Here is a 17,326-nt window from a genome sequence, read left to right as displayed (position 1 = left end):
AGCTGTCCCTCTGCCATGTGCCACCGGCAAGACGCCTCGAGCATTTGCTGACCATAAAACACAGAGTCAAAGTTTCCAGGAAGACGGAGATACAGAAATCACCCCAGCTGGAACACAAAGCACCCGGAGGTGTGTGCAACACTGATGAGCAAGCCATCTCTGCAACAAGTGCTCATTGCTCAAGTTTATACCGGTTTAGATCTGGAAAAAAGTGGCTGAAAGGTAGAAAACCGTTTGTGAAACCCCCTAGAAAGGACGTAACCGTTTCGAGGACCGTTCAGTGACAGGTCCTACCTAATGGCATGTGACCTTGGGAACTACATGAGCAGGCTGGACAAGCCTAAAAACACCGCTAAATATCCAGGAAGAAATAAATTTCTGATGAATCAGAAGTCAGGTGCAACTATAAATGGGAGGAGCAGCAGGAACAAGGCCACGGGGACAGGGAGTGAAGGATACACGAGAGGGCTGGTTATCACCCCCGAGGAACTCATAAACAAGAATGGGGGAGGCTGACTGGGTCTTGCTGGCACAAAAGGACATGCAAGAAAGGAACATTAGTTCGGAGACCAGAAAATAAGAGGCAGAAAGGGATGGGTTTGAGAGATGTAATTACTGAGCAGCACACAAAGGAGGAGCAGGGGCAGCTGAAGAATCTTCTGGTCACTGATTTTGTCTCGGTTATTTCTATTCATTACTAGAGGCCACGTTACGGGTTTTTGTCTTGGCGATAGATAACCAGCATGAGTAGCTGATCTTGGAGCACCCAAGCAACACAACAAGCAGAGTCACCATCCTCACCCAAGTGCACTTTGGTTGAGCACACAGTCACTGCCAGATACCTCAGTCATCATAGCTGGAACTACGGAGATAAATTCCCTGGCACCAGGTTGAAGATTTACCTCGGCTGCACCAGGAAGAAAGTTGGCAGATGTATCAGCAGAATTGGGACTGTACAACCACCTCAGCACAGGAGCAAAGCCCGGAGCAGGCAGGGCTTCTGGATTTCCTAGTAAGAAAGTCAAGGAAAGGAGGAGTAACCCGCTCCAGACTCATCTATTAACCAAGTCCTTTCAGATAGAGATTTGACAACTGTTAATATAAAAAGCCTTCATGACAAACAACATCCCCACTTTCCTCCCTGCACCAGGACACCCTGAAGCCACCAGGTCTTTGGTGCAGTCGCTCCCCAGCTCCACTCCATCTCTGAAGGCCACTAGAGGGTAACATCAGCCTAAAGCCTGAGCCCTGCTCCAAGGCTGTGACTCACGCTGGGCGACGCTTCCTTGCGTGGGTAGAATTACAACATTTTGACAACTACTGGCAAAGCAAAGATACTAATCAACAGCCACATGGGAAAGTCCAGAGCCTGTACGATATGACAGACTGGTGCAACAAAACAACTGGCTGGAAGGCAGCTGAGCTGGGATTGCCTCCCTGCCTTCTCTCGACAGCACCCACAGGATTTTTGGGGTGAAATCCCATTGCGAAACGTGGAACGGGCGCTCAGGAGCCTGAAAACACGCCTGGAAAATGAGCGAGTCTTAAGGCTGCATCACTCAGAGGAACAATCGAAAGGCTTGTTGTTACAAATATCCAGGGCAAGACATTTTTCAGCCTTGCTCCTATTTTAAGAACAAGAGGTTCAAAGGTCCCTTAGCAAAGAGAGCCGGCACATCTGCGCTCCGCCGTTGCAGGGCAGTGGGTCTGTGACCGCCGCCTGTGTGTGTGCTAATGCAACAGAAACAACCAAGGCACATTTTCTAGTAATTAATGAGTTCCAATTGCCAGGTTGGGAGAACACAAAAGATCCTGTTCCTGGAAGTGCTGAGCATTTCGCTTCCCAGAATCAGCCTTTTCTAAGGCATCCAAACGAGTACCCCGGCTCCTAAGCACGTGTGAAAACACAGGTTAGAGAAAACATGTCTCTGCACAGATGGTATTAAAAAAAAAAAAAAAAAAAGCAAGAAGAACAGAGCCTCTCCGGTCAATGAATAATGCCAAGAAGAATCAAATGCATTTAATGTCTAGAGGAGGGAGAGGATGTGTGCTGCAGCCAGTCCTTTGTGCCCTGAACAGTGCAAATGGAAAGTTCAGCTTGAATTCCTGGCTTTAAAGGTCAGTGGGTAAAACGTGAAGGAGCTGTTCAAATCCCAGTGTGTACACAGCACCCAGCCCCGGCTACTCCCCTGCAGACAGGGGGGAATGGCTGGAGGACTTTGCTCCAGCCTCGTGTCAAACACAACCTCACAAACAAGCACGGAGAAACAGGGGGAAGCTGTGAACCCAAAGATGAGGGGCTCCCTCCCTCGCACCCACCGAATTCTCCGGCTGGCGGCGGCTGGGCTCTGCGCTGCTGCAAAGCCATGGAGATGCAATTCCTAAAGTGAGATTCCTGCAGCCCAGGGAGATGCAGAACAGATATCAGACAATAAGGAGCCAGAACGTTAAAAAAAAAAAAAAAAAAAAAGAGGAGGAATAAGTAAATGGTAAGATGATTTTTGACTATTAGATGTATAGCAAGAAATTTCATGGGCTACGTATACCGAGAGGAGAGCCTGGGAGGAGAGGGGAGCCTCAGAGCTCATAAAAAATGCATGGAAACAAAAATCAATTTACCAAAAAGAAAAAAGTGCCTTTAATTTAAGGCCTTAATGCCTCCTAAATCGATAGATGGATGGCTGTTTAGAAACTTCTCCCGCCGTGCAGCCCAGAAGTACCCTGAAACTCTCCGACGGCATCTCTCAAACCGCGCTGCCCGCTAACACCTCCCTCCAAGGGACCTTTGGAAGAAGCTCCCGCTCAGCTCTGCAAAGCCCAGTGGCCCGTGAAAGGCGCTGGCAACCTTCCCCCGTCCTGACCCTCCGAGAGCTCCAGAGCATGCAGGAGAAATGGGCCCTGCCAGTGTTTCCCTGGGGCTGGTGTGCCGCGGCGGGGAGAGCTGTCACTGCACATCCCTCCCCAAACCCCGCTGCACGGCTCGGAGAGAGACATTTCCAAGCACAAAACTAGGGAGACACAGCAAAAGGAAAAAGCCAGAGCTATTTCCACCACTTACCAACAGGCTAAAAAGCAAAACCCAGACTTCTCAGGCTGCTGAGGCTGAAGGATTTGGTTCTGGAGGGTCCCAGGGCTTCACCTTCACACTAAAGGTCCAAGTGTTAATCAGATAATTACACACAAGCCAAGAGCAAACCCAGCAGCTGCTGGGGAGCTGGCAGGAGGAAAAAAAATCTGCCAGCATATGAAGAAAGCTTGGGTGTCTCAGTGCTACAACAGCATTTTTGCCAAGCAAATGAGAGCAGATAAAGCCCTACAGATCACCTCTGGGAATAAAATATTCCCCCAGCCTGACAGGTTTCCTGACACTGCCCTTGTGGAGTCACCCCTTTGCCTCTTCTCCCACCCCATCCATCACCACAAAGGGTGCCCACAGCAGCACCTGCAAGGAGAGGGACCTCACAAACCCCACATCAGGCCACTGTAAAGACCAACACGGGACTGTCTCATACAGAATAATCCTCGTTCCAAAATCTGGAAGCCATCCATCACCACAAAGGGTGCCCACAGCAGCACCTGCAAGGAGAGGGACCTCACAAACCCCACATCAGGCCACTGTAAAGACCAACACGGGACTGTCTCATACAGGACAATCCTCGTTGCAAAATCTTGCTCCCTAAAACTAGTGGAAGGTGGGACAAAGGGAGCATTCCCACCTGAGCAGTCAGGGAAGGGAGCATGGAGAGGGGAAGGGCCTTCAGCTGGCAAAAGCCATGCGTGTCCCCCCCAGCCCAGTCTCCCCACCTTACAAAGAACAAAAGGTCAGGAGAACAAAGAGAAATGAGCACAAGGGACACGCAGCATCCACAGAGGCATCTACACAAGATGCGACGGCAGCGACCAGGACAAGGAGTCTACAAGGAGCAGGCGACCCACGGGGCCAGGCTTGCAGCCAGACAACGCTGGGAACTGCCCTGCTTTACACCAACTCAGCCTCAGCTACACTTCACTTAATTTTCTTTAAAGACTCCATGGCAACCGAGGACGGGGCGATGCGGCTGTGCAGTGACCCAGGCTGGGCAACCCACAAAAGCCCGGCCGGGCAGACAAAGCCGAGCTGAGCTTGCTTTGGCTGCAGTCACAGCAGCCAGCAGACCAGCCAAAATCCTAACAAGAACTTAATTAGCCAGGATATGGCAGCTCTTGCCCTGGCAGCAGGAGTCTGAGGCCTCCGTGTGCCTCTCTTTTGCTTTTACACAGCCCCTGAATCAGATCCCGGCTGACTCCGCTGTCGGGTGTAGTGGCCCTGAGCCTCCAGCTTCAAGCAGCTTCTCAAAGAGACACATCTTTCCCATCACTAGGACAAGCTCTCACAAGCTGCAGGAGGTGCTGCGAGGTTTACTCAAAGCCACGAGTTTGACTCCTGTTACCTGGGGATGACGCTTTCACACCCAAATTAGGTACTAAAAGAGGGGAAAATCACCTTCGTGAAAAACTCCTGTTTCAGCATCTCACCGGCCGGAGCTGCAGGAAGGGCAGTACAAAAGGAGCATGGAAAGGGCTTGCAAACTGGCCCGGGGTCCCACAGCTGTGGCAGAAAAGGGCTATCGCATAATGACAAGAGATGGAAAAGTCCCAAAAGAGGCAGAAGAGCACCTCGGGCGAGCAACACACAGGGAGAAGTGCTGCTAGTGCATGGCATGGACCATTCGCACAAGCTCCCAGTTTGGCCTCTGAAATTGCCTCGTTCGCATCTGGCATTAACCAGATTATGGGCAGAAAATTACACTATAAAGACAAAAAGCATTACAGCTCTTTAAGCCAAAAAGAATCTGCCCATTTTACAACCCGCTGCTACAACTAACAGGATTAGCTACAAAAGCCAGTGCTTCGCGTTCAATTTCCTATTTTATTGAAGAAAAAAACCAAACACAACAAGGCTCATCACCCTTTAGAAAGCCATTGAGCTAAGGGAAAAATGCTGCTGAAGGTATTGAATGTTTTCATAGTTCAAGGAGAAGGCACGTGGCTCAGCACCACATGACGTCTTTCCCCTTCCCCGTCAGCAAACCCTGGCCATGTCAGAGCCAGATGGGAAGCAGGTCCTCAGCTCTGTGAAATAAGGAGAAGGGGACAATAGTGCTGGTGGCCAGAGGAAATAAAAACCCAGCACAGTTCCTGCCCTCCTGGTGGCTCTACTCACATCTATCATCGTCCGCCAGCCCTCTGTCTTCCCCGAGAGCAGGGGCTCGGGGCGAGCCAGCCCCGCGTTGTTGATGCAGACGTCAACTCCTTGATGAAGGGTCTTGATGGCGGAGAACATGGACAGGATCTCCTCTTCGTTGGAGAGGTCACACTTGTACGGGATGAGGGTCCCCGGGTAGCCGGCGCTCTGGCATTCAGCTGCCAATTTCTAGGGAAGAGAAAGGAAGGAAGGTAGGAAGGAAGGAAAGAGCCATCAGCCTCCTCTCCTTGTGGAGCAGCTTTAACCAGCCATTTGCTTAAAATCACACCCCAGGGCTAACAAAACACGGCAGCTTCCCGGCGAGCCTGTCTTAAGAGCAGGCGCTTGGGAGGAATCGTTGTAAATGCTAATTAAGGAAAAAAGAAATATCGATATACATGAGAGTCTGAGCCCTTGGAGCCTTTAAGTTATTAAACTCGAGGACACACTCTGCGCTCGTCCATCACCCCAGGCAGCACGGGTCAAGGTGAGCAGGTGCTGGCAAAACACAAATAAAAACCGCTGCGAGTCTGCCAGGCGGATAAAGGATGCTGCAATCGCGTGCCTGAGAACTCCTCATTAGCCATTACCAACAATTATTCCAAGAATCCAGATCTCTTATAAGATTAGAGGATATAAAGCAAATGAAAGGCCAAGAGCTGCTGCTGGCCACCTGTGCTAACGATGCAGCAGCCGCGGCACCGAATCCTCCGGAGGATGCCCTTTACCCCCTGATGCTAATGAGAAGCAGCATCTCCTCTCTGCTGTGTCACATTAGCGACAGTGACAGCTTCCAGCGCGAGGCGGGAGCCACGTGATGTCTGGTTCCTGGGGGGAGAGATGGACTCTGGCTACAAACGTCCACCAAATCACTCCAACGCCGCCATCGCCCGCGGCGGTTTCGCCAACGTGACATTTCAGAGGGTGCAACAAAAGCCTCTCTCCTGCCAGAGGCAGCTTTTCCCACTCCTCCCAGCTCCTCCCTGCATACCAAGGACTGCAGTTCACAGCCCAGAAAAGGAGGAGCGAGGCCCCACGCTCCTGCCCCGGCTGGAAGCAGAGGAAGGCAGGATGGTGATTGCACATGAAGGTGGCTCCAGAACATCCCAGCCGAGCTCCTGCCCTGGGGCTGAACCCAGCCTCGGCCAGAAACAAGGACATGGGGCCACCAGCCACAGCATCACCTGAAACACCACCGGGAAGCTCACACTGGAGGGATGCTGACTTTTTTTTTGCTTGCTGTGAGGTACAGCATCACCCCCCTGAGCCTGGTCCTGGCTCTCCAGAAAGATGCATGGAAAAATTCCCATTGCTTGCTGTGAGGTACAGCATCACCCCCCCAGCCTGGTCCTGGCTCTCCAGGAAGATGCATGGAAAAATTCCTGCATTCCGGAGAAGGCATATGCTGAAACCAGCCCCACCATCTGTACCGACACGAGGAGGAGCCTAGAGAGCCACGCTGGACTCGGACATGGCTTGTTCTAACGAAGGCAGTGACAAACCAGAGCAGTGAAGGTGTCTTTCTCCCAGGGGAAGCCAGCGGTCCCCTGTCCCTTTCACTGAGCAGAGCTGGACTTTTGGGAGCTGCCACAGGGACAGACTCGTCCCCTAAAACACCCAGCATCGGTGACATTCGCAGAGTTTGTCAGCCAGCCTGATGTCCAAATTCTGAAATAAACATTAAGCAAAAGGAAAAAAAACCCACAGAACATAAGGGAAAGGGGAAAGAGAAGAAAAAGATAAATATCAGAGACAGCACAGGAGCTGCTGCCCCGGCGCAGGTTGGCAGGAGAGCTCGTGGGGCTGCATCATTTCACAAACACCATGGGCCATGGCAAATGCCAAAACCAAAGCTCGGGTCCAGCTCCCACCCAGCTGGTCTCTAACACGTGCCATCCCACAGATCAGATCCCAGCACGGCCGGGACACCTGCAGGTTCTGGTCCCTGAAGTTTTGTTAGAATGGGCTCTCTGCTACAACCCAGGATACCTGCGAGCCTCAGGGTAACAAGGAGGGCTGGCAACTGGGTTAGATGCCACAAAGCCCAAAAAGAGGGGAAAAAAGAAAATCCACCTGAAGATATGAATTGTCTCCCAATTCCAAATCACGAAGTGTGCTCTTCGTCAGAATCCACCTGAAGATATGAATTGTCTCCCAACTCCAATCATGAAGTGTGCTCTTCGTCACTGGCTTCTTTGGTGACCAACTTTCTCTTAGCCAAGTTTTACACAGAGCAGGGCTGGGCATCCTCACTGGGAGAGGGACAGATAAGCCAGGAGCTCCAAACCTCTCTCCGTGCCCCAAGCACAATCATTTTAATTACTCTCTTAGCCAAGTTTTACACAGAGCAGGGCTGGGCATCCTCACTGGGAGAGGGACAGATAAGCCAGGAGCTCCAAACCTCTCTCCGCACCCCAAGCACATTCATTTTAATTACTCTGGGGCAAGTGGCTCTGTTTGGTAAATGATTTTCAAGCGCAGAGGTGGGCCAAGTCCCCAGCCAGTGAGTTTAAGCTTTTCTGATTTGGTTTCACAGCAATCCACAGCCTTCAGGGACCACAAGCTGAAACCAGCCCAGGTCAAAGAGTCTCCTCTAGAAGCCATTCTCCTTTCTGGGTACCGTTTCAGTGAAGGCACTGCAGTAACACAGGAATTATGATTATTATTGCTGTCACAGCACCAAGCGAGCAGGGGAGGGACGTGCTGAGTTCAGCCCGGAGATCGATACATCCCAACAGCATCCTGCTCCCCGGAGAGCTCTGCTTGGCCTGAGCTGACAATATTTCTGCCCAACAGAGAACAAAGGTGCCCCTGGGACTGAATCGTACCCTCTCTGTGCCCTCCCAGGGCTGGTTTCACTTTGTTATACATGCCATCTTATTGGTTATATGCTGATAGTAGTAGAAAAATATATATATTTTTTTTTTTTAAAGCAGCATGAAGGGCTGCTGGAGGGTGCTAAAGTGCTCCAGGGATGGGGCCATGCTCCTACAAAGGAGGAAAGATGGGCAAGGGGCCCTCAGCCACCTTCTTCATATCCTGGCACCAAGGTGACAGCTCCAGAGCTCTCTCCATCCCACTGCCCAAACTCTAGCACTTCACTAAGGGATCCATCCCACCCAGTATTTGCTTGCAAAGTACCACGGCTCATGTCTGCCACTTCTGCTTCCTAATTTACCAGGTCTTGGCCAGGATTATAGTCTTAATTTGCTCTTGGGAGAGGGCCGGTGCCCTGGCAGCCCCTGCAATTGCCAGGATGCATTGAGTTTGCTTGATTGAAAAAAATAAAAAGCCCCAAAAGAGGACTCACACCAGGAGAGCTGGCTGGGAGGAAGAAGAGCCCATCAGCGTGGATGGGAAAGGACAGACAAGCTCATCCACAGCCCAGAGGGAGATGCCGTGTTTAATATCTCCGTTTCCATGTTCAGCTGTCACTTTTCACTATTCGGTGAAACCTTCCGCTGCTCAGCAGAGCTCCTCCACGGAGACAGACAGGGGCTGAACACCACGGGCTGCAGCACAGCAACCCCCAGTTGGGAGCAGAAAAACCAAGGGGTGCTCTGGACAGCGGTGGCTGTCAAGGTGGAGCTGCCCACCCTGTTTTCCCAGTCCATCTCCTCATCTTACGTCTTAGATACAGCAAGAGAAAGCTCTTTCTCACTTGGAGAAAGGCTTCTCTGCCACCACTGACCAGAGAATGCCTCTCGAGATCCTTCTTTTCCTGTCTGGTGTCTGCCCGCCTCAAACGAAGCTCAACGTGGATCCTTTCATCTCTCAGGCTACACTTGTGTTAACAAATTCTCTTTGAAAAATGAAGTGCCGCACGCCGCTGACATCCAGGCGGAGCGGAATGTGCTTCAACCATCTAGAGATAAAGAGTCATCACAGGCTCTTCAAAGAAACATCAACTGCGGGCACGTTTGCAAGAGAAGACTCATGTAAAGCACCTCTCTGAATTAGGGAGCTGGCGGTATTTTTTCCAAGCATCCGTTAAGTCACTCAACTAATGCTCATTCCACTTTAAGCACACAGCACACATGAGGAGGAAAATAAAAATTAAAAAAAAAAGAAAAAAGCTTTTTTTTTCCAAATTTCATAAGCAACGCGAGAGTCACCACACAACACACCACCAATACAGAGGGCGGCCAGTGCACATCCAGCAGCTGGAGATGAAGATTTGAAACAAGACCTGAGCATCTCTGTGCCCCACTGTTACCACTGGATGCTTGGAAACAGCCAGCCAGGTGCTACAGATACTGGTATAAACTGGGATAACGCAACATAAAGCAGAAATAGACACCCTATGTGTTAAAACCTTTAGCCTAGAGCCACGCACTGCCAGGGATGCAAGCCCTTGCCCGGGTAATTTTGATGCACTACCCAGTAGGAACCAGTAGGAACCAGTATGAACCAGTACCCAGCAAGTTCTGCAAGACCCATGACAAACCAGCTTTCCACAAAGGGTGTCTGAGCTACTCGTGTGATATAGCCCGAGCCAATACGTCGTTATGCACTGGAGACGTGGGCTGCGACGTGGCTCGTGCTTAGACACCAATTTTTTCCATTGACATCAGAGTGATTTATCGGGGCTGCCAGCAGCGCTGGAGGAATGAACATCAGAGTGATTTATCGGGGCTGCCAGCAGTGCTGGAGGAATGAATGAGCACAGAGGAAAAAAAAAAAAAAAACCACACAAAAAAAGAACAAAACCACCTAGCACCTACCTACGTGTAAGGAAGACAAAGAAGAAAACCTGGTCGTGCTGCTTACTATGTACTATTCAGCTTTTAAAGGCTAAAAGGCTGCCTTGCATTTATGGGAGGTTTTCCATACGTTAAGAATATGTCAGTTCTCCCAAGAAGGGGTTAATGCTCTTCCTGCACACGACACTTGGAAAGGGCACAGCGCCACGCATTTAGATTCAGTCTTGGTAAAATGCTTTTACAAAACTAATTGATATAAACATTTAAAGGGACTCTTAAGGGGAGGGGAAAAAAAAAAAAGGAAGAGTCACGTAGGGCTTTATTTGGCAAACCATCCTATTAACTTCAGACAAATTTAGTTCAGAGAGATTAAAGCCAGAAGAAACCATTAGGTAATTTTTAATCTAACCTGTCATTCATCACAGGTACTTGCATCCTACTGATTTAGCTCTTGCTTAAATACATAGCTGTACCAAGAAACCAACTGGAAAGAAACCAAAGTCACCCCAATTACTTTTGCTATCTAAAGGAAATGAAGGAGAAAAATTCTAACGAACGGCAGCAGAGTTGTGAAAGAAAACTGGGGGCTTACAAATCCTTTCATTTTACTAATTGGCAAGTTTGAAGCTTCTTTTAATTAAGATTTAATACCAGTGCAACAGCATACTAGAGGAAGAGATATATAGTGAATAAAGCACTAGAGTGGGGCTTATTTCCATAATGTGTGCTCTGTGACCGTGGGTGAGATCCAGAGCTGTTTCCCCACCTGTAAAAGGAGATAATCACAGCCAGCCCCTCCCTAGGGCTGCAGGGTACCTGGGGCTTTTTGCCCACACGTGATCCAAGGACGAGTATGACTTCACATTTCTTCCAGTTCCTTTTACCTGGCTGACTTCACATTTCTTCCAGTTCCTTTTACCTGGCTCCAGGTGCCCAGACAGGGCCTCCATGGGAGCCTAAACGGAGTTTTCAAATGAATAAAGCAGTAAAGTGATTCTCCTTCCCTCCCGTGAGCTTTAAGTGGATGCTTTTCGCTGATGGTTTGCTCCTCAGCTCAGATCCCTGTCTGTTCCAGGACAGAAGGCAGAATGGTGGGGATGGGGAAGCTCACAAAATAAGGTTTAAATGGAAAAGCAAACATGCAGTACTCAGCTGGGGGCACCAATACCAGAATCTAGTACAGATGAAGAAGGACCAGCACCAGTTTCAGACCGTTTACCTGAAGCGCATCTCAAGTACAGGCTGCCTGGTCAGGGAGACTGAATTTCTCCCACTGCTCCAGAAACCCACCATCTCTTGGCACAGGCAAAAGAAAAAAAGCGGTCAAAACTTGAATACAACTTAAGCCCCTGTATGCATTATTTTCACCCTGCATCATCCTAAACGTAGGGCTTCACAGTCCTTGCAAAGACTCACAAGTGGCACACAAAACCAGCACTCATATAATAAATAACCCAGAAAAATCAGATCTCATTTTGTGGAAAAGAAGGGGGGAATGAAACCCTGGGGAACCTCTTTGCAGCGAGAAGCAGACCGTGGAGAGGCATCTGAGGGGCAACAGTCCCAGCCAGGTCATCATCAAGGCTAGAGAGCACAGCAGGGCAGCCCTGCCTCCTGCCAGGCTCCTCACACCCACGGTGCTGGCACAATTTATGAAACCCACCAGAGACAGCACAAAATTACATGTTGCCATATCCCCAGGTCAGCTCCTGGATGCTGCCCAGGCTCTGGACACTGAGCATCAATAGGGTACCTGCCCTTCGCCTAGAAAAACTCATCCCATGGGCTCTGGAGGGCTAGACAGGGGTCTGGCTGAGTGGTCATCTCTTCCCAGTACCAGTTGTTGTCTTCCCAGACTGTTCCAGGCTCTCGCTGCTTTTTTTCCCCAAGCCCTCTCTGCTCCCTGCACTTTTGCAGTAGTTAAACACCTAAGATCAGGTTTTTTTCCTAGCTCATTTAATTTTAAATTTCCAGTGCCATCCACGCAAGCCACATCGCCCCATTTACGCTGCCCTGCCCGTCCCTGCTACCTTAAGGCATTCAAACAATCGTTCCTTACGTCAAGGCTGAAGGCGCTTCTCTTTATTTTTTTATTTTTTTTGTTTTTTTTATTACTGCTTGCTCAGATCACGTTGCTACGGGCTGGCGGGGGGGGGGAGGAGGAGGAAATACGCGGCTGCGACGCTGACAGCTCATTAGAGCAATATCTCTTGCTTATTCTGAGGTATGACTACCCTAAAACAAGCATCCGAGGTGCCTGCCTGCTCTTGGGCTCCAACACATGTACAGCAGGTTCCCACGCAGCCAGGCACGTAGATGTTCTCCTTCCTCCCTCCAAAGCAACCAAACACTCTTTTATCCTGACTGAAGCTGCCGCCCACGCTGCCTCCTCCACCAGCCCCTCGGGCTGCCTTCGCCAAGCGGGGTTCAAAGCCCACGGAGCTCCAAGACACCCCCAGTGTCTGCACAGCCCACGTGTCCCAGGCTGCTCCAGCCTGGATTTCCAAGGCAACCTGCAAACACAGTGCTGGGAGGGCAGAGCCCAGCCTGAGCTCCAGCCTGACACCTCCCCATCACACCACACACCTCCTGCTACGCTCAGGGAGTTGGGGAAAACAAAAAGAACAGACCTATTTATTTTTATTAAATCAAACTCCACCCAAGTCTTGCAGCAGTGAAGGTCTGAGATGCCTAGTGACACCCTGAAGATCTAGGGTGTGATCAGAGGTCCCTGGAAACCAACAGCCCACGCGAAATAACACATGGTGGAACTGAGTGCATCACGGTACCTTGCGGGCAAGACTCAAGAGCACTCCTGAGGGCAGCCAGGACCCGTTCCCAGCTCTGTCACAAGCTCATCAGGGGGTGAATCCAACCCGGTTTCAAAGCAACCCATCTCCCACACGCCCCCTGAGCTTCAAGGCTGAGGAAAACCATCCGGCTAGAGAAGCATTTGTCCCTGAGAAGCATTTTTCCCCACTACCCAAGACAGCAATTACGGGATCTCTTTCGTATTTAATCAGGAAAGGATGGGGTCAGGGACAAGCGGCAATAAAAGCATCTCAAAGGCCTTGAGCACCCACCATCCCTGAAGCGAGGCCTTCGCCAAACACAAAACAAGCCCTTCCAGAGGCCAAGGAGATTCTGAAGGTCGTTCATTCACACAGGGGACCCTGCCTTGGGATTACCTTGCCATAAAAAAAAATAATTCATCAGGCTCCCACAGATCCCAGCAGCCCCACAGCCTGGAGAGGGATGGGACAGAGGAGAGGGGGAGCGATGAAGTCCACGGTGAGCATTTTGGGACAGTGGCTCATCCACCTTCAGCAGAGGGAGGACAGGAGCTGAGCACTAAAATTCACACCTCTCACATTTAGTCACGAGCCTGTGCCTTGAATCACCGGATTGAGACACTGTAGGAACAGAGGCAAACCTGTTTTTTTGGGGGGAATGCCCCATGAAACCCAGCCTGGGCAGGGGGACAGTCCCCACTGTGGACACCCAGCTCTGCAGGGACATCCATACACAGGGGACCCTGCCTTGGGATTACCTTGCCATAAAAAAAAATAATTCATCAGGCTCCCACAGATCCCAGCGGCTCTGCAGCCTGGAGAGGGATGGGACAGAGGAGAGAGGGAGTGATGAGGTCCACGACGAGCATTTGGGGACAGTGGCTCATCCACCTTCAGCAAAGGGAGGACAGGAGCCCTTGCCATAAAAAAAAATAATTCATCAGGCTCCCACAGATCCCAGCAGCCCCACAGCCTGGAGAGGGATGGGACAGAGGAGAGGGGGAGCGATGAAGTCCACGGTGAGCATTTTGGGACAGTGGCTCATCCACCTTCAGCAGAGGGAGGACAGGAGCTGAGCACTAAAATTCACACCTCTCACATTTAGTCACGAGCCTGTGCCTTGAATCACCGGATTGAGACACTGTAGGAACAGAGGCAAACCTGTTTTTTTGGGGGGAATGCCCCATGAAACCCAGCCTGGGCAGGGGGACAGTCCCCACTGTGGACACCCAGCTCTGCAGGGACATCCATAGCTCAACCCCAGGGACAGACACCCACAGGGGGAGGCCAAAATGTTAACCAGTTGCCCAAGCCATCAACATGGCTTGAACGCAACACAATTAAATTCCACATTCAGGTACTATGAAATTCACCCATTAATTAACTGCCTTAGAGCACCGAAGGGGTCGAGAGCCCCCCTTGAACCTCACAGCCATGGGAGGAAGGGATCAGCCACCCCACAGACGGCTCCTGGGGATGCTCAGCTCCCGGGAGGAAGGCTCAGCTCCCTCTTCCTCCTCCCACCCCGGCGCTGCCTGAGGGAACGAGCACTGGCCTCTTCAGGGACTGGGCTGCTGGAATCTGCAATCGATAGCTCCGCTTATCAAAGGCTATTTCTTGAGCAAGATCTAACCTTGACAATGCAGTCCCTGGTTATAAATGTTACCTTTGATCAATAACTGTCACAAATGCATTGGAATTAATCGGTTAAACCTTGTATTTTAAACCACGTTTATTGCTTCCTGCACAGCTCCCTTTCCACACCCCAACAAAGAGAAAAAGATATATATATATATATTTTTTTAAGACGACGACATCCATGATTGAATCTCACCAACGCCTCGAAGCAGGATATTGCCTGAGGGTCCTGATCTCCCCTCACTGCTCTGGGAGGGCAGTGGGTCCCCCCCACACCATCCTCCCCCTCCAACCGGGTACCGCTGCTCCAGGGGATGCTCGTCCATCTCCCGGGAGCAGCCAGATGCTTTGTTATTTGGCCTGCACTGGATCCCAGGAGTTCCCATCACAAACTGGGAGCTCCAAGAGGAGCCACCAGCCCAAGCTCTGCACCATCTGACCTGATGCCACAACCCAGCTATTCCCAGCAGGGATGGGAAGGGCTGCAGGAGCCAGCTGATGGCCCACACCTCTCCTGAGTAGTCTTTTCCAAGCGATGAATGAACAACACTTGGAAGGGGTTGGAAAAAAATAAAGTTAAAAAAATAATAAAAAAAAAATCACAAATAAGCGACAGATGCCCACGGCCACCCTCCAGCAAGGTGTCAAAGGAATGAACAAGCTGCTGGAAGATGAGGTGCTGGAGCGGGTCCAGAGAAGGGCAAGGAAGCTGGTGAGGGGTCTGGAGAGCAAGCTTTATGAGGAGAGGCTGAAGGAGCTGGGATTGTTTTGCCGAGAGAAAAGGAGGCTGAGGGAGACCTTATCATTCTCTGCAACTACCTGAAAGGAGAGTGTAGAGACGCGGGGATCTGTCTCTTCTCCCAAGTCACAGGTGATGGGACAAGAGGAAAGTTGCGCCAGAGGAGGTTCAGATTGGATATTAGGAAAAATTTTGACACTGAAAGGGTTATTAAGCCTTGGAATGGGCTGCCCAGGGAAGGGGTTGAGGCACCATCCCTGGAGGTTTTCAAAAGACAGGTTGACATAGTGCTGGGGGACATGGTTTAGTGATGTGGGGGGTTCTTTTGTATAGTTTTCTTTTGTTTTTTTATTAGAGTGAGGTTCATGGTTGAACTAGATGATCTTAAAGGTCCCTTCCAACCTAGAAGATTCTATGATTCTAGGATTTCTAGCAGAACCAAGCACAGCAGCATCAGGCACTGCCCCACCTGAAGCAGGTGGGACCACCCCAATCGGAGCATCTCCCATCAGCCATGGTCCCAGTGCATGGATCCAGTGCTCTGACACCAGGGCCGGAGGGAGAACTGCAGCCAGCACTTCTGCCATTCTCTACAAATATTAAAATAAATATAAAAATATGTGAAATTAATGGGAGGGCAGTGGGTCCCCCCCACACCATCATCCCCCTCCAACCGGGTACCACTGCTCCAGGGCATGCAAAAAAAAGAGTGAAATACCAGGCATCAACTGCAAACTCCTTGGAAACAGCTCCCAAAAGAAAAGCACCGAGTACCTGGATGCCTTTACCATGCCCCTGAACCAGACCCTGCATTTACCAAACCCCCTCCCCAAGCCTCCTCCTCACCCCAGGGGACAAACACTGCAAAATAAAACTTGCACATCACACTTAATAAAAGACCAGAGAGTGTTTTACCAGCCAAGCAGGAAGCATTTTGTCCCTTGCATGGGGAAACTCTCTCCCTTTTTTTGTGCTGCTGCAAGAAGTCAGACATTAAATACAAGTTTCTGGAAAACGTGGGGAAGAAGAAAGTAGAAGAACCTTGTAGAGAAGCCATGGAAGGTGAAGCTCTGCCTTTTGTCTGCAGGATGGAGTGGCTGCAGCTTAACGTGCTGGTGTGTACCAGCTAAAGCTGTACTAAGCCATTAAATCACAGCAAATCTCACACACTGAAGACCCAAGTGACGAACAAGGGGGTCCCTGTGAAGGTGATGCTCTACAGGGAGCAGCTTCCACCAACGCCTGGGCTGGCAGACTGCTAAAAACTCTCAGCTAATTCATTAAAGCACTGATGCTCATTCCTGACTTGGAACACCTGTAGGTAACCAAAGAGCAGAAAACAGCAAAAGCACACACCGAAACAGCTACAACAGCTGGTACTACCTCTAGGCTTCTCAGTTAAAGCAAGTTTTCAACCCAAATTATCTCCTGGCACCCAGAATTAAAATGGCTTTATTTTACTTTTATTTTATTCTTCAAAGTCAGACTATAGTAAAAAAGTTACTGTTGGACAACCCCCCCACAGAGCCCCCACTCACAATGACGAGTGGGGAACACCAGGCTGCTTGAGGGGGTCAACACCAGCTCAAGGCAACTTGAGCCTGGGGCTTTTCTAGGGAGCCAGTGAAAGAAAATAAAAAAATAAACCTTTTTTTTTTTTTGGTAGGTTTTGTCAGACATTAACATTTTCATTTCAAAAGTCAAATGAAGAGCACTGGAGTCACGACACAGGTTTAATACCAAAAAGCAACTTTGCAGTTCCTTCGTTATCTTGCCTCAAGCCCTTATCTGATTTTCCAAGAGATTAAGAAATCTTGACATAGCATTTATGGCCAGAGTTAAATTCCCGACAAGACAACATACTCCTTCAGTCACCAGTTTACAGAAGGTCATAAAGCCGCCATATAGAGTGGTTCCAGCCACTTTACCTTAAAATGGATGACTAGTGCATAACATTAATGAAAACATACCTTTTTGTGTTACAAAACAAGTCCCGTATTCCTGGTTTTAAACTGTGCTGTTTGCACTCTTTCCATTCCTAGCTGCCTTGATTTATTTTTTGGGTTCCCTCCTCCAGTTTACAGAAGGTCATAAAGCCGCCATATAGAGTGGTTCCAGCCACTTTACCTTAAAATGGATGACTGGTGCATAACATTAATGAAAACATACGTTTTTGTGCTACAAAACAAGTCCTGTATTCCTGGTTTTAAACTGTGCTGTTTGCACTCTT

The 17,326-nt window shown here is 49.9% G+C and overlaps 1 protein-coding gene across 2 annotated transcripts in view; it reads right to left on the bottom strand.

Moving 5' to 3' along the window:
- DHRS11 (dehydrogenase/reductase (SDR family) member 11) overlaps positions 1-17,326 on the bottom strand; it is a 28,446-nt gene that overhangs the window by 6,252 nt on the left and 4,868 nt on the right. For both annotated transcript variants that reach the window (XM_014952125.1, XM_014952045.1), the window contains exon 2: positions 5,204-5,413. In XM_014952125.1, the coding sequence (XP_014807611.1) occupies positions 5,204-5,323 (120 nt within the window). In that variant the 5' untranslated portion in view covers positions 5,324-5,413. The remainder of the gene's footprint in view (positions 1-5,203; positions 5,414-17,326) is intronic.

This window comes from Calidris pugnax, unplaced genomic scaffold, assembly GCF_001431845.1.
Source record: "Calidris pugnax isolate Ruff unplaced genomic scaffold, ASM143184v1 scaffold45, whole genome shotgun sequence".
NCBI lineage: Eukaryota > Metazoa > Chordata > Aves > Charadriiformes > Scolopacidae > Calidris > Calidris pugnax.
Note: the sequence above shows the minus strand (reverse complement) of the source record. Positions and strands in the feature narration are given on the sequence as shown.